Genomic DNA, 25111 nt, shown 5'->3' with positions numbered 1-25111 from the left:
AGATGATTTAGGAATATTGTTATTTTAAAAAAACTCGTAAACATGCAACTTTATGTTTCAACCGAACAGATAGCAACAGAGAGGCCGAAGTTTCATAGTGCAGCAACAAACCGACACAAACCTTTTCGTCTTATTACTTGTGGTGTTTCATCTGAAACAGAGAACAATAGGGATATTTAAAGAGATACATGTATTTTAAGATACAAGCATACAATTGTGATATACTTGATATTATGGACACCTTTGTCTTCCATGATCATGTTTGAGAGGTAGGCCAAGAACATATCCCTCCTGTCAGCAAACTCCTCAACAGTGTCTGTGACAACTTTCATGGGATCAAAGCTAATGTCAGAAATAGCACCTGAGGAAAAGAAACCATATAACAAATGAATATTGGGTAGGCAAAAACAGATCAAACACAATGTTTCGAGCTGACAAATGAACAATACCTTCATCCCGTGCAAACAGACTGGAGAGGTAATTAGAGACAGTGGTCTTTACGTCTGTGGCCTCCTCTACAACAATTTCAGCCAGTTCCGTGGGATCAGTGCTCATTTTGGGAAACCAAGCTGAAATATTGACACGGTGCATTTATTTGATCTTTTTTGATGTACAGGTGCTGGTCATATAATTAGAATATCATCAAAAAGTTGATTGACAAAGTTGACAAAAAGTGAAACTTGTATATTATATTCATTCATTACACACAGACTGATATATTTCAAATGTTGATTTCTTTTAATTTTGATGATTATAACTGACAACTAAGGAAAATCCCAAATTCAGTATCTCAGAAAATTAGAATATTGTGAAAAGGTCCAATATTGAAGACACCTGGTGCCACACTCTAATCAGCTAATTAACTCAAAACACCTGCAAAGTCCTTTAAATGGTCTCTCAGTCAAATTCTGTAGGCTACACAATCATGGGGAAGACTGCTGACTTGACAGTTGTCCAAAAGACGACCATTGACACCTTGCACAAGGAGGGCAAGACACAAAAGGTCATTGCAAAAGAGGCTGGTTGTTCACAGAGCTCTGTGTCCAAGCATATTAATAGAGAGGCGAAGGGAAGTAAAATATGTGGTAGAAAAAAGTGTACAAGCAATAGGGATAACCGCACCCTGGAGAGGATTGTGAAACAAAACCCATTCAAAAATGTGGGGGAGATTCACAAAGAGTGGACTGCAGCTGGAGTCAGTGCTTCAAGAACCACTACGCACAGACTTAGCAAGACATGGGTTTCAGCTGTTGCATTCCTTGTGTCAAGCCACTCTTGAACAACAGACAGCATCAGAAGTGTCTCTCCTGGGCTAAAGAATAAAAGGACTGGACTGCTGCTGAGTGGTCCAAAGTTATGTCCTCTGATGAAAGTAAATTGAGCATTTCCTTTGGAAATCAGGGTCCCAGAGTCTGGAGGAAGAGAGGAGAGGCACACAATCCACGTTGCTTGAGGTCCAGTGTAAAGTTTCCACAGTCAGTGATGGTTTGGGGTGCCATGTCATCTGCTGGTGTTGGCCCACTGTGTTTTCTGAGGTCCAAGGTCAATCCAAGTCCAAGAAAATCTATGGGGTATTGTAAAGAGGAATATGCGATATGCCAGACCCAACAATGCAGAAGAGCTGAAGGCCACTATCAGAGCAACCTGGGCTCTCATAACACCTGAGCAGTGCCACAGACTGATCGACTCCATGCCACGCCGCATTGCTGCAGTAATTCAGGCAAAAGTAGCCCCAACTAAGAATTGAGTGCTGTACATGCTCATACTTTTCATGTTCATACTTTTCAGTTGGCCAAGATTTCTAAAAATCCTTTCTTTGTATTGGTCTTAAGTAATATTCAAATTTTCTGAGATACTGAATTTGGGATTTTCCTAAGTTGTCAGTTATAATCATCAAAAATAAAAGAAATAAACATTTGAAATATATCAGTCTGTGTGTAATGAATGAATGTAATATACAAGTTTCACTTTTTGAATGGAATTAGTGAAATAAATCAACTTTTTGATGATATTCTAATTATATGACCAGCACCTGTATTTACACTACCGTTCAAAAGTTAGTGGTCAATAAATGTTTCTCTTATGCTCACCAAGCCTGCATTTATTTGAATAAAATACAGTAAAAAAAGTAATATTGCGAAATATGATAACAATAAAATATAAAAATATTCTAATATGTAATTTATCCTGTGATGGCAAAGCTGATTTTTCAGCATCATTACTCCAGTCTCCTGTGTCACATGATCCTTCAGAAATCATTCTATTACGATGATTTGCTGCTAAAGAAACATTTCTTATCATCACAGTTGAAAACGGTTGAGCTGGTTATGCAAATAAAAAAAATATCTTACAGACCCCAAACTCTTGAGCTGAATGTCTAAAATAATGTGAAAAATCATCAATACCTTCAAGTTTCCCAAGTATGGTTGAAACAATGGTCTTGATCCAACTTAAACTTTGCAGAAATGCTTCATTCGCCATGTCCGTTGGATAAATGATCACTACATCCAGGATGTCTAAGCAGCATGAAAAGCATTACACAGAAATCAGTGACTCTGGCATGAGCAGCTGAAATCATGGTTAATTGAAACACTCAAATGTGACTAATTATTTCTTTATGCATGGAAATCAGTGGCAATTTCAAATTTTGATTGAAATGTGCCTGGAGTTAGAGCACATCATGAGGCTCTGATTGCATGTCAGCCCTCAGAACAACAACAACAATGTAGGTACCTTCAAATAAGTGGAATATGTAGCCCACTGGGGATCTGATCCAATCTGTAACCTCATCCATTACAGTGCCGCCAAGTTTCACTGTTTCAGTGATGCCTATATTCACTGATAAAAAAACAAACAAAAAAAACAATCTGACCAATTGCAGAGGATCAGTGCTTATTTTCATAATTCCCTATGGAATATTGACAAGATGCACCTTATAGATGATATAGATATTATGAGTGTATATATAAAATTATGAGAAGAATCAATGTTGGTGCTTTGCAGTACCTTCAGTACCCCCGAACATGGTTGAAAGATATTTTACAATGGTCTTGATCCCGCTTAATATTTGCACAACAGCTTCACTGACCATATCGACAGGAGTAATCGCTATATCCAGGATGTCTATGCAGCATGGGAAGCATTGAACAGACATTAGTGCATCTGGCATGCTCAAATATGACTTATAATTTATTTTTACCATGTTCTTGAGTTATTGTACACAAGTCTCTGATTGCATGTCAGCTTGCAAAACAACAACAGCCACATATTGCATGACCAGTAATGCAAGTACCTTCAAATAAGTGGAATATGTAACCCACTGGGGATCTGATCCAATCTGTAACCTCATCCATTACAGTGCCACCATATTTCACTGATTCAGAGATTCCTGTATCTAAGGAAAACAGAATATTAAATATAACAAAAGCATATGCTAAATAAAAATAGTGTTTCAAACAGCTTATGAATGAATATATGTAGCCTACATACCATCAGCACTAAATATTCCTGTCAGATAAGACACAGATGAATCTGCTGCTAAATTAATAGCTTCCTTCGGATTAAATATTATTTCAGTGATGTACTCTGTATTCCAAAAAAAAAAGAGAGAATTTTTTTTTAATCACCATTGGCTTAGTCAAAAATGAAAATTCTATCATTGTTTACGCACCTCAAACCCCGATTTTATTCTTCCACAACACAAAGTTTACTCGTTTACATGCAATTACAATACAATTGGCTTTCAAACTAAAGGTAAAAGTATCATAAAAGTATCAAAAAATGTTGTCAATGTCACTCCCGGGCTATATTTCAAGCCACATTATATTTTTGTGTGAGGAAGAGATCAAAATCAAAGTCGTTATTCTCTGGCTTCCGCCTCATTTCGCTGATTCGCTCTCATTGGCGCGTTCATGTGAGAAGGCCGCTTCATGAATGAATCATTCTGAGTTGAATCTTTTTAGCGAATCGGTTGATACGGTCTGAATTGTTCGCGAATCCGATTTTCACACAAAGCTACTGTATTCCTTTAGAAGACTTTAAATATAGCACGTTAGTCGTTTAGACTACTTGTATGATGTTTTGCACCTTTTTTGAGGACTCAAAATGTTTCAGCCATTGTAATTGCACTGGAAGGAATAGGCTGACTGAAGCATTCATTGAATAACAAATTACAACATTTTAAAATCTGAAAATTATAGCTACAAAAAGAAACTAGTTGTCATACCATGAGCATCATTAAACACATTGTTCATGTGGTTTATCTTGTTTCCAATGCCTTCAATGGCGTTGTTCACTGCTAGCACTGGGTCAGAACCAAAATCCTGGATGCCTACAGGAAAACAGTTTAGAGTGAACCCAACCCAACAAATCAAATAACAGCACAAATATAATGGGAACTGTGAAAATGATTTAAAACTTACTTGTAATCTGATCGTCACTGACAAAGTCGAACATGACTACACCTGCTATTGACCAAGAGATCAGAAGTGTGATGATGACCACCCATTGTGCAGGACGATTCATGATTCGTAAAATTCCATAGCTCCCAGCTGTAAGAGAGTGTGGATGCACGGCCCTAGCTGGAGCATCTACAGCAGGAGGAGGGATGGACTTCACTGGACCTGGAGTCACATGCATGAATTTTACCATATAGCAAACCTTGGAAATACTCATAAATGTCACACACAAATTTTTGCTAAATGGCTATTGTATTAATATATTCCATTTACTACAGTTTTTTTTAATTATTATTTTCTATATACAGGACCATAATGACATGCACTGATAATTGTTGCAGCTGTTCTCTTACGTTAGGCTAAGTGCAGATACATGACTGACTTCACACTTGCAAGAATAAACTGTATCTCCATCTTGTGTTATTTTCTCCCTGCTGCTTGAGTTTAATGACATCAACTAAACAAATAAACTGCATGTCATTACTAACAAAAAGTCTTAATATTGTACTTGTCACTGCAAATATTGTTTGCTAGATTCATCAAAATATGACATATCAAAACAATACCTTCAAAAGTTTGGGGTCAGTAAGATTCTTATGCCCATATTTGATAAAAAAAAAAAAAAATGATAAAAACAGTAATATTGAGAAATATAATGTTTTTAAATATTTTTTGATGAATAGAAAGTTTGAAAGAACAGCATTTTAACAGCATTTATTTGAAATAGAAATCTTTTACGGTATTAAATATGTCCTTACTGTCATGTTTGATCAATTTAAAGCATCCTTGCTGAATAAACTGTATTAATTTCTTTAAAAAATATCTATATAAAACCTTTGAACGGTAGTGCATGTGTGTTCGTTTAAGCATTGCTCTGCACTCAACCTATTTTTTTAATCATTTTTTAAAATAAATCTAAATAAATCTATACACTTCAAAGGATATGAATTAGTTTAAGTTAATTATGAACTTCTCTGTATTAGTCTTGAAAATGTTGAAAAATATCATTATACAGCATATCATTTGTTTTACCAATTTTAAACATTAAGATCAACTGAGCTGGTAGTTCAGTTTTATAGCATCACAACAGTATTTATTGTGATTCAGTGTTTTATTAGTCCAACGTTGTATTATTATATATTTTTATCAATTATTATTTGTTAAACTCTGTCTGTTGGTCAAATGCAGGAGACCATGAGTACAAGACCTGCAGTACCTTTAGTTGCCTGAGCCATGGTGTCGTTTTGGTGGTTCTTCAATGTCTTTTGATTTTGCTTGTGTAATCTTATTTTGCCGGTTTCACCCAGTCGATGTTAAATCCCATTCAGGAAATTATGTTCCTCTTTGTCGTCCCCATCCAATCCAGGGGTGAAACCTCACAATCCTGTGAGAAAAATGGGGTGAGGGTTTTCAAAGTGCCGGATTTGGGATCATGGCTGTGGGAGAATGGGATGTTAGGTCAGGGACGTAAACAGGGGAGTTCAGGCTCAGGCAGTGGACGCAGCAAATAGGTAATTTAGCCCATGTTATTGGTGCCTCACATGGGTGTGGGACGGGAAAAGTGCTGGAGTGCTTCAATGTAACCTTATCCATTGCAAGCCTAGTTTATTCTTAGACAGTGTAGCGTTTACCAGCTGCACTCTCTCTTGCCTTTTTAGGCGGTAGGGGGTGTGAACCACTGGGAGCAAAAGAAAAGTTGACAGTTGCATGTTCTCAGTCTGTATGTCATTGGTTTTTTGGTATTTTCACATAATGTCATTCATTTAATGCACGTACCATCGCATCATATTATGTAATATTGCATTTCACTCAATAATTTAGTTTCCAAAATGAAGTGTTTAGCCTCTTTTAGACTAAATGGTAGGCCTATTTGGGATCTATATACTGTATTTAAAGTTAATCATGCTTCCGATTAGCACTCTTTATTTAAATCTCACTGCATGGTTTCATTGGTGATTTCATAGAACAGATCTGAAATATAGAACTTCAGCACTTTTATTTTTAACTAGGGAACAAACTAACTAGCTGAGATGTGGCACGGATCGACATGTTTTGGCTGGAGTGCAGTGGCCCTCCGCTGGACATGAAGGGAATTACAGAGTTGTATTGCTGAATGTGATAGCGATATGGAAGATGAGCACAGACCATGTTTCTGCCTGCAAACATAGTATGATTAAAATGAGACACATTTTTAAAAATGTCATTACTGTTCAACATTTTGGGGTGAGTAAGATTTAAAAAAAAATATATATATATATATAGTATTACAAGTTTTCTGAAATGTTATGTTTAAATATGCAAATGAGGCAGTATCTAATTAAATGTGCACTAATTTGCATACATTCTAGAACAAAGATCTGAACATAGGATAAAGCCAGGTTCTAAATTCTTTTTTCTTTTTTTCTTTTTTTTTTACATACTAGAGAGTCAAAGGTTTTTATAGAGGGGATTTTGGATATCTCTTTTTATGACTCCATAAATCAGAAAATACTGTCAACAGCCAGAAAAAGAAAAAGAAAAATTAGGAATAAAATGTATAAAATCAGGCAGATTATATATGAAGAAACAGATTTGAAGAAAAAAAAAACCCCTTCAGAATATAGTAATACAACGGTGAAGTTTGGTGAATGTAAGAGCTACTGAAGTGGAGATTTCTGACATTTTAAAGATATGTACTGTAATTGAAATCTACAGATGCAAATAGATAAAGTGCTATAAAAGATCCACTTAAAAGAAAAAAATTTTTTTTCATGTCTCGCTTTACATTAAATTGGTCAAAAGTGACTTTTGCAAACTTAAAAAACATTTTTTTCCAAATAAATGTGGTTCTTTTGAAGCCATTCTTTTTGAAATTCATGTTTCTTGAGCACCAAATCAGCATAATTGAACGATTTCTGAAGGATCATGTGACACTAAAGACTAATATTTCACAGTATTGCTGTTTTACTGTGTTTTTGGTCAAGTAAATGCAGCCTTAGTGAGAATAAGAAACTTCTTTCAAAAACAATACAAAAATCTTACCAACCCGAAACTTCTGAAGAACAGTGTTTGTTATTATATGAAATAATAAAACATCAAGCAAAGTGGCCACTAATATTTGACAGCCAGAAAGTGTCCAAATACGTTAACATTATATTTACCGTTTTATCATCTAAAATTTAAAGTGCTAATTCATCAGTATGAATTTAAGACCACTTTTTCATCAGTTTAACATTTTTAATATTTTTTAAATGAATTTTAAATCTTAGAGTACTTCCCAATCTTAACAAAAAAAAAGGACTCAATTCTACTTTGATGTCGGGTGAAAAAAAAGAAAGGTTGATAGAAATGGATTTGAATGACACTTTATTCTAAAAATGTTTGTGCTTAAATGAAACAAAAAATTAAATAAACACAATATTTATGAATAAATCCAAATATAGATGGTACAAAAATAAATGTGAAAATTATAAGGTTGGATTTTAACACAAATGCAGCACAATTGAAATTATAGGCCCTGATAAAAGCAGCACTCAATTGAACCCTTTATTCTATCCAAAATATTGGCCGAAATCAACACTGTAGTTGTGAAGAGGTGAGTAACTACTCTTGGAAAAATGGCTCATGCCGATATTGCCGCGATGAGAATATGTTAAAGTATCGTTGACTTACAGTAAGTATGCTTGTCACTTATTAAATGCGACAAAAAAGTAGAGAACGACCCAATAATGAATATTCAGACATACGTATCATTTTATCATGAAGGACAAAACGAGGGGCAAAAACAAGGCAGACCAGCAATGAGTTATCTTGAGTGAAATTCTACCATTTCATAATAGTTCTCTACGTATTTAGTCGTGTTAAGTTTATAATGCATGATATTGTGAGATACATTTAATGGACTCCTTTTATTTTCTCTCACAACAGTAATGATGTTAGCAGTCATTTTATCTTATTTGCAGGAAAGATGCAAGTATGGTCAAGCATAATGCCCACTTGGTCTCATACTATTCTGATATATACATTGCTCTATTGTTAATCCAAAGTGACTAAATAGAAAATGCACTCATTCTAAGAAGCAGAAAACAAGAGAGAGACACACTGAGCGCTTGCTAAAAGCAGGTGCAAAATAATTCGGCCCAGCAAACTCACTAAAACCAATGCAGACATCATTACCCTCGGTGAAAGTCACAATAATGTGTCAGAAATGCTACCTATGCACTGCTCGGCTAAAAGGGAGTGTTTTGACACGTACAGTTAATTTAATATACAATTGACAGAATTCCTTTGATATTTAAAAGAGGCTGGTCAACATCCCACAGGAAGTGTCTAAGAATGATTTCCAGAATCATTGTAAATTTGAAAATGTTTGATGCCGCCTCTGTTGATCATGCTTTCCTCAAAGCGTCGACTCTTTCTCGGCCTGGATAAGAACGCAAAACAGCATTATAAAAAGTAATAAAACAAGCGAAGTACAAGGGAAAACTAAACACACTATTTACACTACATACAAACAAGCCATTCGTATCATTAATCATGACTGATGTCTCTCCACAGAACACTATTTTTGGCTTTACTGACAGATGTAATGCGATTGCATGTCCTTTGTTCGATGGAAGATGGATTGTGTCAGGTATTGGGTTGAGATGGCACAAAACCTGGAAGCTTTTCTCATCAAACGCTCTTTTGATCAGTCTTTTGAAGGGCAGTCTTTTGTGGCGCTCTCTGTACTCTGGTGCTCTGTGTTTAGAGGTTGTCCCCGGGTTGGTACTGTGGTTCAGTGGCAGTGAAGTAATCCTCCAGAAAGGCTTGCAGATACTCAAAGGTGGGCCGCTCCTCGGGGTCCCTCTTCCAGCATTGGAGCATGAGCTCATGCAGGGAGCTGGGACAGTCCTGGGGGCAGGGCATCCTGTAACCACGCTCTACTTGCTCCAAGACTTCCCGGTTGTTCATGCCTATGGGACAAATGCAAAGCATGTGCTCTTTAAATGAAAACCGTTGTGGGGCCTTTAAATTCCTGTATAATGCTGTGTTGCACTTCATTCATTTATTCAGTCTTTTAAAGATAGATAGTTCACCCCAAAATGTTCCAAACTTTCGATCTTTCGACTGTTTTTGTCCATACAATGCAAGTATATGGGGTCCAACATTTACATGCACCCAAATAATGATAATGATAGATGGCTCAAACAGATTGAAAAGGCTTCATGTAAACAAGTGGCTGGCCGCAGTATAGGTCATAAATCCCACCCTTGAGGTAGTTCTTATCACGCAGACATATGTTCATTTTTCTAATAAGTTTGGTTTTAGTTAGTTATTTGATGCTATAAAAACGGAGTGTAATGTCCTGATTGACAGCTGTGCTGGAGCAAGAGTATGGGTGGGACCTTTAAAGGGTTAGTTCACCCAAAAATGAAAATTCTGTCATGAATTACTTACCCTCATGTCGTTCGACACCCGTAAGACCTCCGTTCATCTTCGGAACAGAAATGAAGATATTTTAGTTGAAATCTGATGGCTCTGAAAGGCCTCCATTGACACAATGGCACTTTACACTCTCAAGACCCTTAAAAGGTACTAAAGACGTTGTAACAAAGTCCATCTCACTACAGTGGTTCTAAAATAACTTTATGAATCGGCGACAATAGTTTTTGTGCGCAAAAAAAACCCTAAATAACGACTTACATAGTGATGACGATTTCAAAACAAGGCATCATGAAGCTTCGAAGCGTTATGAATCAGCGAGTCGAATCAGCGGTTTGAATCGCCTAATTTCAGCAGTTTGGCGGTTTGACACGCGATCCGAATCATGATTCGGCTCACTGATTCATAACGCTTCGAAGCTTCATGATGCCTTGTTTTGAAATCGTCATCACTTTGTAAGTCGTTATTTAGGGTTTTTTTGCGCACAAAAACTATTCTCGCGATTCATAAAGTTATTTTAGAACCACTGTAGTGAGATGGACTTTGTAACGACGTCTTTAGTACCTTTTAAGGGTCTTGAGAGTGTAAAGTGCCATTGTGCCAATGGAGGCCTTTCAGAGCCATCAGATTTCAACTAAAATATCTTCATTTCTGTTCCGAAGATGAACGGAGGTCTTACGGGTGTCGAACGACATGAGGGTAAGTAATTAATGACAGATTTTTCATTTTTGGGTGAACTAACCCTTTAAAGAGGGTATGCACGTGACATCACCGTTGGCCGGAGCGACTGCGGTTACACCCATGGAGTGGCAAAAAGATTTGGTTTTTGGCATGAATGCAGTGGAAAAACACATCTAAAACAGGATAGAACTTTGAGATTGACTGTAAAAATAGATTCGACAAGAAATCTGAGGTATATTTTTAAAGACTGCTGAAAGCTACAGAAAAGAGACGCAAATGGATTGCTGTAATTCACAGAAACAACTTGTAACACTCGCTATAGCTGGAGACAGACTTCACGGAGGCTATTGACATTTTACATCTCACACTTTATTCCCTGTGAAACTCGTGTAACTGTCTTTCATAAACGTTCTTCCGTCCACAGCGTTACTTAATAAACAAAATACCATTAAAAAAAGAGCAACAGAAGTAATCTGCATAAATGGGGGTGCTCGAGGCACACATACAACGCAGACAGTTCAACAGGGAGCGCGCAGCAGTTAAAAACTGGACTCCAGGCAGCGAAGCGTAGATTTGCAGTTATCATTTTGTGTCAAGTTGTTGAATTTTGAGGTCAAATCATACCCTATATATTATATTGTTATATATTGTATTGAAAACTCATCAATTAAATATTTACCATCTTATATTCTGCATAATTGGATGTTTCTAAAAAAAAAAACACTGACAAAAAATATTCACGTTTTAGGGCTGGACGAGTCGATATGACATTTGATATTTAACATTGATATAAGTGATCACCTGGATTTAGACCTAGCTATATTGTATTTATATTATGCAAAGTTGCATTATGTATTAACCTAGCGTCGAAATCAGGCTCATATAAGTGTCAGGAAACACGATTCCTGGCTGAATGTCAATATCCATGGATCACTGGACGCTGGCTGGGTAAGTTGTAAGGAGCACTATATGGAATCGAAACTTTAGTTTAAACTGATAATTGTTTGTTTTACTTGTGTTTTCGCAATTTCCCATATTAAAGCCATTCATGCAGCAGCTCTTCTGCCACTCAGTCTGGCTGAGGGGGCGTTCCGACGGGAAAGTGACGTCAATGCATAGGCTACCCTCTATACCACGGCAAACACCTCAAATGATCCGATTGAACTTTATCTGAATAAAATTTTAAACGGATTAAAAGAGTGGTGTAGACCTTAAATAATCTGGGCAAAAACAAGCATGCAAATGCTGGAATTCAAATATTCTCTCAATGGGATTCAAAAATACCTTGCGCAGTGTTTACCATAGCCCTTTTATAATAAGATCTTTGAGGTTTACAGACGTTTTACGTCAGTGGAGGAGAATGAATATTTGATTTTTAAAAATCCTCTTCTGACATAAATGTCAGCTTTCCTTTTAGATGTCATCAAGGCAAAAACGACAAACAATACATACTCATAGTAGATCAGGTGATATTATCACGGTGGCTTTATCATTCTGAATGCGCCGACTAGGCAGTGCATGAGCTGAAGTTTTGTTCAAAATACATGTAATTCACATATGATGAATATATCCTCCTGGGACCCAGGAATAGACTTTTGTCCACTGTAGCGGACATTATATTTTAGTGAGTTTCTCTGACATCAAACATGTCACAGTGACAGTTAAGTCTGGATGTCCTGTAAAGAGCACATTCGGGGCTTTGCAGAGATACCAAATGTTTGGAGGTTTCACCAGGGCAACAACTTCTTCTTGGTCTTTAAAAACAGCTGACATTAATGTTTAGAACTCTTATGGAAATATGATACTATTTGGTAATTATAATTTAAATCGGATTACTTTTCAAATTGTTTGTTATAAATCAACATCTCAGGAAAATGTTATGGGGTTTCTAATCAAAATATGACTTTCTGTTACAAAACAGGGCATTGATTTCATAAATGTCTACTGTAGAGACGCCAGGACTTAAATCTTGTTTATCAGGCATTTTGGAGAAACAACAAGTGAATAGGGAAAGAAATTATATATAAATATTCCCATGAAATATTAGATATTATTATGAAAATGTTTCTGATTATTACTCCCGTTATTACACTTCTATTTTCATTACGTTGCACATGAACACATTAATATGCAAATTAGATGCAGTGTATAGATACATTGTATTGAATGGGAAAATCCAAGTATGGCCATTTTACCCACATATGGCATAGAGTAAAATGGTATATCAATGCATTCCGTTATATCTTTCATAACAAAGTTCAGAATCATCTTTAAACAAAGTTTGTTTTAAAAAATCCTGAAAGCTAAAAATTGATTGGTGAATTAAAAATAAATATTTTTGCCTATACGTGCAAGTACATGTCATTTTATTTTTCCTGGTCCTGGTGTCAACTACAGAGGACATATCATAACATACGAATAAAATATATTTTTTCAAAAATGTTTTTCCCATTTGTTTCTTATGCTCTAAACAATGTAATGACATGAAAAAATACTAAATTCAAAAACCTTTTTTTTTTCTGGGTCCCAGGAGGAATATTAATCCGATTGCAAAATGAAGGGTTCATATAAACGGAACTTTCAGAATCTGAAATCAGCTTAGATTGATTTGGATTGAGAAAAGTTAGTAGATAACTAAGGAGACATGGAGACATTTTTTCAAATATCTTCTTTTGTGTTCATACAGGTTTGGAATGACATATGGGTGAGTAAATGATGACAGAATTACTAAATTGTCCCTTTAAGTGTCTTGTGTCAAATGGCAAACTTTCAATGAAAATGAATTAATTTTGGTCATTTTTGTAATTTGCTGTCAGTTAACGAATTAAGAATGCTCCTTCTCACCTGGATAGGGCACGCGTCCTTTGGTGACCAGCTCTGTGAGTAGTATTCCAAACGACCACACATCTGACTTGATAGTAAACCTTCCATAGAGTGCTGCCTCTGGAGCCGTCCACTTGATTGGGAACTTGGCACCTACAATGGAACACTGGATTTATGGATCTGATCTCGAAATGTGGCCTACTTGTGAACTGGGCAATGTTTCAGGAAATTGCAGATTTAACTCTATTGAATACGTGCATAAGGAAACTAACATTAGTAGATAAAACACTGCTCAGTCATATATTATATAACCTATATGGCCACGTCATCTCAGTTACTTTTGAGATGTTGCCATGCTGAAAATGTTGCCACATGGCAACTAGGCATGGAAAAAAAAAAATTATTTTATGAATTAATACTTAACACTTACAATAAATAAATAACATAACCACAGTAATACAACCCCAAATCAGAAAAAGTTGGGACAGTATGGAAAACGCACAAAAAAAGAAAGAAGTGATTTCTACATTTACTTTGACTTGTATTTCATTGCAGACAATATGAACACAAAATATTTCATGTTTTGTATGGTCAACTTCATATCATTTGTAAATATTCATCCTTTCCTGTCATCCAACAAAAATATATATTTTAATAGCAAAATATCCATATGTAGAAAGAAATTTGAATAATGAGCAGCACTTTCACATCTCGAAAGAGAGTATTGTATGACTTAAAAACAGCATATTAATGTTTTTTATAAACTGATCTTTTAACTCCAATAATACAGTTTGTTGTACTTTTTTCTGAATGGTCAGTGTGAAGTATAAAGTAAAAGAAAATGTTGTCTCGACAACACTGCACCACAGAGGGTTTACTAAGTCTATAAAGGCAGAGTAGATAAGCCTGATTTGGAATCGTATCCCTTACCTTGTCGTGCTGTGTATTCATTGTCCTCTATTAGTCTGGCCAGTCCAAAATCTGCAATCTTGCACACTAAGCTATCACCAACAAGTATATTGGCAGATCGCAGATCTCTGTGGATGTAGTTCATCCTTTCAATGTAAGCCATGCCTGCAGCAACCTAAAAGAGGAGTGTGCAAACGGTGAAATATTGAATTTTCCCGTGGTCAGGTAAGTGCTTACTGATACCAGATACCTTTAATGATTATGGGTATCAAAGCATTTTACTAACCTGAGCGGCCATGTCAACTAAATTTGGCAATTTAAGCCCACGTCCTTCACCATCCTTCAAGAAATCCAGCAGGCTTCCTGTAAGACCAACAGAATATGTTTGAAAAAAACCCATGGGACTTCTTTGGAGGTGTAAATATATATAACTTTAAAATGTCACTTTAGTCAATTCATTGATATTTATTAATTTGACTGTCTTTTGCTGCAAAACCAGCCAAGTCCTTGTTTGTTTTTTCTTGCAAAAACCTCTAAGTCCACCTCTTTGGACAAGATATAGTAAACAGTTGTAAAATCACTACTGTCACGTCCGTTTCGGATTCAGGTCCAAGTGATTACAGGGGACCCAGGTTTGAATGTGACCCGCCGTCGTTTCCCGTTTCCCCACCCTATCTCTCTCCAGTCACTCTTCACTGTCCTTTCTGAATAAAGGTAAAAGGCTCAAAAAAATGCACACAGTATAACCATAATAACACAGAATGACAGCACACTTTAGTGGATAACAACAAACAGAAGACAAATAGAAGACTTTATACAATAACTACACCATCTACACTATACGCAAAATAAGTAAAAAAATATATATAATATATATTTAAAATATAATAATCAAATACAAAATTAAATAGATATACAGTATAAAAATAAATATAAACTTATGATGTATTAAAATAAATAAAAAATAATAAATAACTATAAAAAGTATGCTGTTAAGTAATTTGTGCATTAAGAAGTTGTCACAGGGTGTTTTGGTGATGGTTCATTTTCCATGTTCCTCGTTCATGTTTTTAGTTTATCATGTTCTTGCTTTGTTTTAGTGTCATGTTCACAGTCTTGTCATGCACTTCCTGGTCTTGTCATGTGATTCCCATGCCCTCATGTGTTGTCATGTCATTGGTTCATTGTCTCATCACTGTTCACAGGTGTCTCTTGTCATTAGTCTGTGTGTATGTAAGCCCTCATGTTTGCCATGTGTCTTTGTCAAGTATTGAATGTTGTAACCTGCTGTCGGTGAGTTCTGTTAGTTAAAGCTCCTTTTAGTTTGTTTTTGCCAAGTCCTTGTTTTATGTTTTGTTGTGAATAAAATACTGCACATGGGTCCTTCAACTTGCCTCCAGTGGATACCGTGTTACAGAAGTGCATTATGTCAGTAAACATTAAACTGATATTAGCTCGATAATTGAAAGCCGGCTCATATGCACGCCGTTGTCATTAATTTTGTGATCATATGATTCGATTCGCATCATCTGATTGGTTCTGTGAACTTAGAGGCTTTTGGTGGTAAAGGGAAGTAGCGTTTAGAGGTTTCTGCCAACATTGATGAATGTATACTATGTGCAGGGAATATTCGCACAATATCGTTATCTAACTTTTGACAGAGGTGGTGTTTAGCAGCTTTAGCATATATATATATATCTATATATGTTTGATCAATTACCAAAGAAACATGTCAAAGTTATTTAGGAAGATAAAGATGTTCTTTTCAGAGTGCTAATTTTGTGATGCAAAAATGAGTACACCCTCCTGAAAGTTACTAAATAAAACTAAACAATCTATTTCTGGTGTAAGGCAATTTTAGATCAACAGATAAGTATGTTGAACCAAAACATTTAAAGAGAAGTGATTTCTTGACAGTTAATAGTGTTATATAGCCCACTGAATCATTCTCAGACTTAATGCTGACAGAAATGGAACCACTTGGGAGAGAACTGTCAGGACACTTATTTCTTAGCATAAAAGAGGCCAGTGGTACAAAAGGATTACCAAGTGTGAAAAAATAGTGAAAGTAACACAGAAATTCAAAAAGCAATGGACTGAAGGCCACTGAAATAATCAGGCCTTCATTGTAAGCTTTCATTTAGTGATGAGTGATTTTTTTTTGCTAGGCAAAAAGTAAGAGAAATACCAAGTGAGTGTCACAGATCCAGAAAAAGCTATGGAAAGAGTGACTGTTTATCTCACAGAGTAGGACGCAGCCTGCAAAAATGATATGCATGGTAGTTGGAACTACCTACTGGAACTACCTACTGTAGCCAAAGCACAATAAAGTCAATTAGCTTTTTCCAAGGACCATATTTAGTGAGACTCATGAGACCAAATCAATCATTTTGGATCTAACATGATGTAACATAACATAATGTTTTGGTGTTGCTATAGTTTGTTGAATTAAATCTAGGGAGTACTCATTTCTGCGATCCTTCCTTTAAACAAAATTGGCTGATTTACTTATTTTACGGATATTATATTATATAAATATATGACATATATATTTCTCTGTTTTTATTAAGTATATGTTTAATACATTTCAATTTTGCCATCTTTTCATGAATTGTATTAGTGATCATCATTAAGAAAATACATCTTTTGTATTTGTTCAGAGGGGGTGTACTCGATTGCTGTGAACTGTATATAATACTTGTTTGCTATTTGAATACATTTTAAAACGTAATGTATTCCGTTTGATGTATGATGGCAAAGCGAACTTTTCAGGAGCTACTTCAGAAATCGTTCTAATATGCTGATCAAGAAACATAATCAATGTTGAAAACAGTTGTGCTGCTTAATATGTTTGTGGAAACTGTGATGATTTTTAAGGATTCTTTGATGAATAGAAAGTTCAAAAGAACCGCCTTTATTTAGCACTTCTGTTTGCAAAATCCTACCTTTGCTCATATATTCTGTCACAATGTAGATGGGTTCTTCAGAGACGACCGCATACAGCTGCACTAGCTTGTCATGCCTCAGTTTCTTCATTATCTGAGCCTCCTCCAGGAACGACTCTGGGGACATTGTGCCGGGTTTCAAGGTCTTCACTGCCACTTTAGTATTGCCATTCCAAGTGCCTGCCATTCAGAGACGAGATTTCATAGTGAGTCACACAGCCCTTGAAAGGAACCACACATAAATCCTCCAAGACAGCTGGCTTTCTTTTGACAAGATGAAATGTTCTCAGCCTCCCAGACAGGGTCTAGATTTATACCCCTGGAATTATAAGTAATGCATGAATATCAAACTCTTTATTGGGCATGTGGTTAAGCTAATCTCTTACCCATCCAGACCTCTCCGAACTGTCCATTCCCCAATCGTTTGATGAGCTGAAGTGACTCCCGTGGGATCTCCCATACATCTTTGGTTTTGACGGACAGGTCGGCGAGGCGGGGCATGCCTTTATGGCACGGGACTATTAAACGGCAACAGAGTCCTGCAGCCCGGGCTGAATGCAGATATATTAATTACATGTTATGTCAAGTTATCATTTTAAGGTCAATTCATCTTCGAATTTAATACAGACTTACCAGAATAATGATGCACAAGTTGCTGCAGAGTTTCAAATTGAGCTCTAGTGGTGATGTAATATCCTCCATTGTCTAACTTGCGTATCTTGTAATGCTTCACGTGATCGCCCTTAGTTTCATCCCAATCCTGAATGGACAAGGAAAACGCTCCTGGAAAAAAACAGTGGAGTGAACAGGAAATTAGATAGTACAGGAGTATGAAATATCAGTTAATAATTCAAAGTTTGCAAAACTTTCAACTAATGTAAACTACGAGTCAGAACTTTTTTTTCTCAAATAGATGAATACTTTTGTTCAGCAAGGATGCAGTAAATTGATCAAAAGTGTCACTGCAAACAAAGATATGTATAATTTAATACATAGGTTCTTTTGAAATGTTTATTCATCAAAGAATCCTGATTTTCAACATTTTCAAATACATTAAAACATAACATTTATTTTAAATTGTAATAATATTTTACAGTTGTACTGCTTTTACTGTATTTTTAATCAAATAAATGCAGCCTTGATGAGCATAAGGGACTTATTTTAACATTTAAAAAATCTTACTGACCATAAACTTTTAAATGGTAGTGTATCTCTGAATGGTTTTGTGCAAATGCAAATTACCTTTCGTGGTCTCACTCTCCCTTATAAGGAATGTGCCTCTGGGATTTCCATTCGACAACAGTTGCCTTTCTGCATCTTTACGGCCCAGTTTTCCAAAATACCAACTACAAAGGGATACATAGTGTTTGGTTTAGTTAACAGTATAACCACATGACAGAGTTATGTTATTGTGCTTGTCCCAATGAAAATACTTCTTAGAGTAATGCAAAAAACAGACATTCTTCTTCTAGACAGTCCTCCTATTTATATTTCACTTTGCCTATTTTAGTACTAAAACGGAACTTACTCTTCTGCCTGTATGGAGTCTACTGGAGCCACATAATTACTGGGTATGTATCCTGTTCCACCTGTAGTGAGAGAGCGGGCCTCCCACCAGTCTCCCTCCCTGATATATGGCAACAGGTGCAAGAGAACAAATAAACAATGAATACATTTCTAGAGGGTCAAGTTTCAATTATTTAGAAGGAAACTGGCTGTTCTATAATGCACATATAAAATCCAATTTTTGTGTTCCCACAAGGTAATGTACAGAAACACTACTGTTCAAAGGTTTGGGGTGAGATTTTGTGACAGTCATTCATAATTTAACAGCATATTTATATTTTTTCAACTTTTGTAATGTTCAAAGAATCCAACAAATGGTTTCAACAAAAATACTAAGCAGCACAAACGTTTTCAACAATGATAATAATAAGAAATGTTTCTTGAGCAGCATTCTGAAGGATCATATGACACAAATAAATGCAGCCTTGCAGAGCATGACTTTCAAAAAAATTTATGAAAAAAATCTTACCAACCCCAAACTTTTAAACAGCAGTGTACATTAAAAACATTTTAAGTTAATATTTCAAACAGCCAACGAAGCCCTGCACATGCCATATGAACAAAAATATATACAGTATATATTATACACAAATTAATCATTCGTTCTCTCATTTTAGTAAATCATGTATCAATCTTTCCCTCGTTTTGATTTAACTTACAAGGGAAAAAATTATTATATTGTGTGCACGGTTAAGTAAAACGAGGGAACAAATTATTTCATGCACATGATTTAGTAAAACATCCTGATGTATCAGTAAGTCATTTGTGGCCACAATATACTGTCCTTTTTTTTTACCGCGTGTTATCTGCGGGGTTCTGTAGTATTTAAAAAAAAAATCTATAAACTCACGTGCTATTTAGAATCTGGAACTTTTCCCCTTTCCTGAAGCTGAGGTCATCCTCTGACCTTGCCTCATAATCATAAAGTGCTACAAAGAGTGTTACTCCTGCAAAGTAAATGACAAATAACATCAGCGTACTGACAAAGACTAAAACAATACATAGTTTTATAGAAATATCACAATGGCAACAATGTGCTCCAAAATGGAAATAGTTGGGATATTTAAAAGTCAACATTAAGCAGTATTCAACTCATTTTACTTCTGTTAAACATTTCCAAATTAAACAAGATATTCAATGAGAAAAAAAGTGGGTCAGAAATTTGATTGGATCAAGAAAAATGCTCATGCTTGATACCAGAATGAACCCAGGGGCTGAAAAATTAGAGGCCTTGGTGATGTCAGCCAAAAAGAAAAGCAGTTTCAGAGACTTAACAAGAAAGACCTTTTTTTATTTTATTTGGATTTTATGGACCAATCCAAAGCGTACAATAAAACTAAGAATGTGTAATAAATAAGGATGATTTTTTTTGTCATTCATGACAGTTTGAAGGTATTTCACTTTCTGTTTAAGTGCTAGAACAGCAAAGTGCCTCATTTTACCTGTTCCACCCCGGGATCGTAATGTTCCTGAGTGTGAAGAAGTGTTCACTCCACCAAACACAGTCACTCCTTGACTGACAGGCGCATGGAAGTTGTTGTAGTTGGGTATGGTGGTGACCCCAAAGCTGGGGTAGTGCTGAGGTGTTGGATCAGCCCCATATCGATATCCTGCATGCTGTGAGACACTAGTTTCTCTGTCGTCCGTGAGTTTGGTTGCCTCTTTGTCCTTACATTGCACACAGCCCATTATCTATATTCTTTGTGGTGAAGAAAGGGCATAAATGAACATTCATTTACAGACATAATGACATATTCACTTCTGCCTGGACATTTTATTGGTTTGAATCTAATCAAATGAGTTATATTAAAGACGAGGTTCAGATTCTGATTGGAAGTAAACAAATATCCCTAAGTAATTACTTTAAAGGGACATAAATCAATAATAAATTCGACAAGTGATTCAGCAAGACATCTGGGTTTTTTGCTAAAAAAAAAGTCTGTAATTAAAGAGAAAATAAATAAATGTGTCACTCGCCGAATTTGTGATTCATTTAATCTTATTTGCATCAAATAGCATAATGATTTGGATAAGCGAGTCATTAATGTGACGCCACATTCACATTTACTATGTGCGTATTATGCTACCAAAGCTAGTTTTCTATCATGTTTAACAAATGTTAAAGGCACAGTATGTAAGTTTTGCCACTAGAGGTCGCTTATTCAAAATAAAGGTGTAGCTTGATGACCATGGGAGTTGTAGTCTTGACTCTTCACTTCCACAACCGATGGAGCAGAAATCATGTTCATGAATCAGCGAATGTTTTAAAGTTTTATTAACGTTACGGTGGTATGAAGCAGGACGCACCTAGATCCCTTAGGAGCGAATGCTAATGAGAAAGACCGTGTTGTGCTGTATAATAATGATAGTTTTTTGTTGATGATAAATGTATATCCAAACAGTTGCTCGCCTGTCTAATAAAATACATACTATATTAAAGGATTAGTTGACTAGTTTAAAATTAAATTACCCCATGATTTACTCACCCTCAAGCCATCCTAGGTGTATATGACTTTCTTCTTTGTGATGAACAAAATCGGCGTTATATTAATAAATATCCTGATTCTTCCAAGCTTTAGGGTGCGTTCACACTTGTCATGTTTGGTTCGATTAAAACAAACCCTGGTGCGATTCATTTGAACATATTTGAACCGACATCCAAATCCTGGTGCGCACCAAACAAGTGGGCCGAGACTGCTAAAAAGATGGGTCTCAGTCCGCTTCCAAACGAACTCTGGTGCGGTTCGATTGATATATGAACGCAACACGGACCAAAGACATGTAAACTAACCAAAAACAGGACGTGCTGTCACAAGATGCGACGCTACAAGTCAGCTGATTTGACGCCACTTAAAGTCTATGGGAAAGATCGGTGTATCCAAAATGAGTAGAGGGCAAACGTGGAGCAATGAGGAGGTAAAGTGCCTCATCAATATATGCAGATCTTCGTTTCTGCATTCAACGGAGGAAATCCTGGTGCTGTTTTGAATGTTTTTAACATTTTATGAGCTCTTCATGAGTTCTCAGCTGGTAAAAATAAAACCATATGTACACGCATAAAATTATTGCGTTTAATCCAGCACACAGCATTGTTTTGAATGTTCAGTAAGCAAACATTCAACCAAACGACCAAACGAACCGAACTACAAGTGTGAACGCACCATTATAATGGCAGTGACGGGGTCCATCGAGTTTGAAGCGCCAGTTAAGTTTTTTTTGTAAGTTGAATACGGAAGGTGGTCTGGTGGAAGCTAGATATTTTACTTTATTACGTTTTAAATATGGATATTTTTCTTACACAAAAGCATCACTTCGCTTTAGAAGGCCTTTATTAGACGGTTTATGATGGATGGATGCACTTTTTCGAGCTTCAAACTCAATGGACCCCGTCACTCCCATTATAAAGCTTGGAATCGTCAGGATATTTATTAATATAACTCAGATTGTGTTCATCAGAAAGAAGAAAGTCAAATACAGGCTTGAGGGTGAGTAAATCTTGGGGTATTTTTCATTTTAAAGTGAACTAATTCTTTAAAGTAACTTCTGTGTTTCCATGGTTTCTACAGAAATCAGGGGTAGCACGGATATGACGTTATTGACAGGCGATGCAAGGACACGGTCCACTGGTTAAAATAGCTGATTTCTATGGATTTAAACATTGTTGGAAACATCTGGGATAATGTAAGTACACAGGTCAACAAAATATATAACATTGTTCTAGTGCTTTTTGGATATTTTTAATCTAAAAATCTTACATATTGTGCCTTTAAATATATGTAGCTTGTTTTGACAGAAGATACATGCAGAAAGTAAATGAAAACATACATTCAATAAACATACCAAGGCAAGCACTGGGCTACCACAGTGGAGTATTCGCATTCCATTCAATTAAAGATGGGGTGAAAACATCTACGATTTGCTCCTTTGCCTGAGTGGGCAAAACAAAAGCCAGAGACATCATTTTATTTGCAAACAACTTTCTGAGAAGCTATATGGAATACTTAAGGACTACTTAAGTTGCACATTTTATCCTTTAACAGCCTTAAATTAATCTACAGAAAACTGAATTCAGGAGAAAGAGCCATTCATGCTTTTGGAAAAGTGTCTCGAGTCTTGACCACAGACATTATAGCAAGAATTATTGTTTTATCTATATCCCTTAAAAAAACAAAGTTAAAAACTTTTATACTTTATATTTGAGACCTTAGGACATACCTTCATAAGTCAAAATAAAATCACCCATGCTTTTCATCAGTGGATTTGCATGAACTTTTTGTTCATGATCACAGAACAAAAGTTTTTTTTTGCAGGCATTGCTGTGAGGATTTAAGGTACCAATCCTTTAAATTATGAAATCTAAACTATAGTCTAAAAAAGATTTGAATGCGGCTAAATGAAGGATTTGGCTTTCTGACACTCAAAGCAAAAGCAGAGAAACATATGAACACTAGAAACAATTCCATGACTTTTGATGGTTTATTAGGCTACTTTCCCAGACTATTTTAAAATACCCTGATTTTTCCAGGTTTTCCATGACCATGGTAACCCTGTATTTATAATTCTGGATGCAATAAGAGGGAAAAATTGCTTTTTGTGCCTGAGGTTCACTGCATATTCATTCGAATAGACATTTAAAACAAACCAACAAAAATCAATAGATCGATTGTACTAAAAATAAAATTAAATCCCACAAATACTTGTGTGTTAGAGATTGTAAACCCTGATAAAGGGTATTGTGTGCTTTCATTCTATCATAAGATGACTACAGTCTAGTGACAGAGGCCTTATTCTTCCATTCAATTGTGCACGTAAGGCTTTTTCTGCTGCGCATCAATCCTGCTGCCAGGCGAGCGCTTCGGAGCAAAAGCATCACACCATCCCTACACAAAATACATTCGTGCTCGATCTTAAACATCCCTGAATACCATGCGGCTAATAAAACGAACGCATTACGGTTAGTCCGCTCGCGCTGGCATTATAATGCCTCCATCTCCCATCATTTCCATTAACCACAATAACCATTGGATACAAATCGGCTGCACCAAGTGTTTCAAAAACGCCAGACCATCAAAAAATGCTTACCAAGAGAGGGGTCGCCTGAAGTGTTTGGTATCTCACCGCAAAGAGAGAATCGAAAATAGGTCATTTGCAAACAGCTTGTTCTATTAATAAAATCTCGGTGAATTATGAAAATAACAACATTGGCCCTGACGGCTCAGGCTGCTCCTGTCGCCGAGTGTAACAGATGATGGCGTTGCTGAGGCGGATTCTCTGGGGGACCGAGGGTGTGATTGACAGGACCTTCAGCCAATCAGGTGGCTCAGAAGACGCCTGCGTGCGTGCGCATATTTTGCCTCCTCGATGGTCCTTTCTGCTACTATGCAGCGTGGGCACAGCTGTGGTTACTATAGGAAAACAAGGACTGTCTGGTCATGCTCCACAAATCTCTCTGTAATCGTCGACAACCTGTGACACCAACAATTTTTGGTGTGCAGTCTGAGTTCGAAAATACTTTTTCCCCCTCTAATCAATGCATGTGAGCTACACCTGTTTTTCTAGACACTCTTCGTTAAATTACAAACGGTATGGGTGTGAAAGTTTTCAGTTTACATCGCCTGCCAAAAGTAAGTCCCGTGATCATCCTAGGAGCCTAAATGCACGCTTATGCAAATCATTTAACTGAAAGTTGCTATGTGTTCTCAGGACAAGGCACCTTTTCATAAATATCAGGATGGGGCAAGTCATTCCATATTTTATTAATCAGCTGGGTGATTGGGACACTTGAGATTACTTAATGGAAAAAATAATCCAAAAATTCCCAATCAACCCGAATTCTCCCTAATTCGCTGACCTTGGTTTGGCATTTTTCCTTTTTGCGGTTTCAAGAATTGTTTAGCTGAAAAGCCAACAATGGGCATATTCCATTCCAATGTGAGAACTTCATAAATATCATCTCAATGTTCATTCAACTGTAATTTCTCCCTCTCTCTCTCTCTGGCAATAATGTTGGAAATGTTGAAATCACTTAAAAAGGATTGTTTCCCTGTAAATTTAAATTCTGGGAACATTTACTTAGCCTCATGTTGTTTGAAACCTGTATGACGTTCTTTCTTCCATCGGAAACAAAAGGAGATGTTTGACAGAATGACAGCCTCAGTCGTTGTAAATTCTCCTAAAATTTCCCCCAACATCTTTTTTTGAATGGTTTTCTTTTTACACTTAAAAAAGTTACTGTCTTAAAACTTGGATGTTTAAGTAAGTTCAACTTAAATTACATTAGGATTACTTAAAAAAACATTGTTGAATCTTGTATTAATGAATTAAAGA

The 25111-nt window shown here is 36.2% G+C and overlaps 2 protein-coding genes across 3 annotated transcripts in view; both read right to left on the bottom strand.

The window, feature by feature from the left end:
• LOC307136497 (uncharacterized protein) overlaps nt 1-6018 on the bottom strand; it is a 56953-nt gene extending 50935 nt beyond the window's left edge. The window contains exons 1-11 of the mRNA XM_079833564.1: nt 5674-6018; nt 4422-4622; nt 4226-4330; nt 3490-3585; nt 3293-3394; nt 3007-3123; nt 2734-2838; nt 2406-2516; nt 450-569; nt 242-361; nt 122-151 (exon numbers count right to left, since the gene is read on the bottom strand). Of these exons, the coding sequence (XP_079689690.1) occupies nt 122-151; nt 242-361; nt 450-569; nt 2406-2516; nt 2734-2838; nt 3007-3123; nt 3293-3394; nt 3490-3585; nt 4226-4330; nt 4422-4622; nt 5674-5692 (1126 nt within the window). The 5' untranslated portion in view covers nt 5693-6018. The remainder of the gene's footprint in view (nt 1-121; nt 152-241; nt 362-449; nt 570-2405; nt 2517-2733; nt 2839-3006; nt 3124-3292; nt 3395-3489; nt 3586-4225; nt 4331-4421; nt 4623-5673) is intronic.
• Nucleotides 6019-7658: 1640 nt separating this feature from the next.
• On the bottom strand, nt 7659-24054 carry fyna (FYN proto-oncogene, Src family tyrosine kinase a). Of its 2 annotated transcripts, none has more exons than XM_079833321.1 (13): nt 23867-24049; nt 22625-22712; nt 20227-20483; nt 19635-19731; nt 18747-18845; nt 18461-18564; nt 17852-18001; nt 17605-17769; nt 17219-17398; nt 14560-14636; nt 14295-14448; nt 13386-13517; nt 7659-9391 (listed from the first exon to the last, which is right to left on the bottom strand). In XM_079833321.1, the coding sequence occupies exons 3-13, from the start codon at nt 20471-20473 to the stop codon at nt 9183-9185; spliced, it is 1614 nt and encodes a 537-aa protein (XP_079689447.1). In that variant the 5' UTR covers nt 20474-20483; nt 22625-22712; nt 23867-24049; the 3' UTR covers nt 7659-9182. The 2 variants fall into 2 exon arrangements, with proteins under 2 accessions (XP_079689447.1, XP_079689448.1); XM_079833322.1 differs by having other exon boundaries at nt 7661-9391; nt 22610-22712; nt 23867-24054.
• Between the last annotated feature and the right edge of the window lie 1057 nt (nt 24055-25111).

The sequence above is a fragment of the Gobio gobio genome, assembly GCF_949357685.1.
Source record: "Gobio gobio genome assembly, chromosome: 13".
NCBI lineage: Eukaryota > Metazoa > Chordata > Actinopteri > Cypriniformes > Gobionidae > Gobio > Gobio gobio.
The sequence above is the reverse complement of the archived record's forward strand: the minus strand, read 5'-3'. Positions and strand labels throughout refer to the sequence as shown.

Excerpts from the sequence above, each read along its gene's own strand:
- fyna (XM_079833322.1), bottom strand. The coding sequence starts at position 20,473 with ATGGGCTGTGTGCAATGTAAGGACAAAGAGGCAACCAAACTCACGGAC. Across the intron at positions 14,637-17,218 it reads GACAGAATATATGAGCAAAG|GAAGCCTGCTGGATTTCTTG; the intron begins GTAGGATTTTGC and ends TTGGTCTTACAG. Across the intron at positions 13,518-14,294 it reads TGAATACACAGCACGACAAG|GTGCCAAGTTCCCAATCAAG; the intron begins GTAAGGGATACG and ends GTTCCATTGTAG.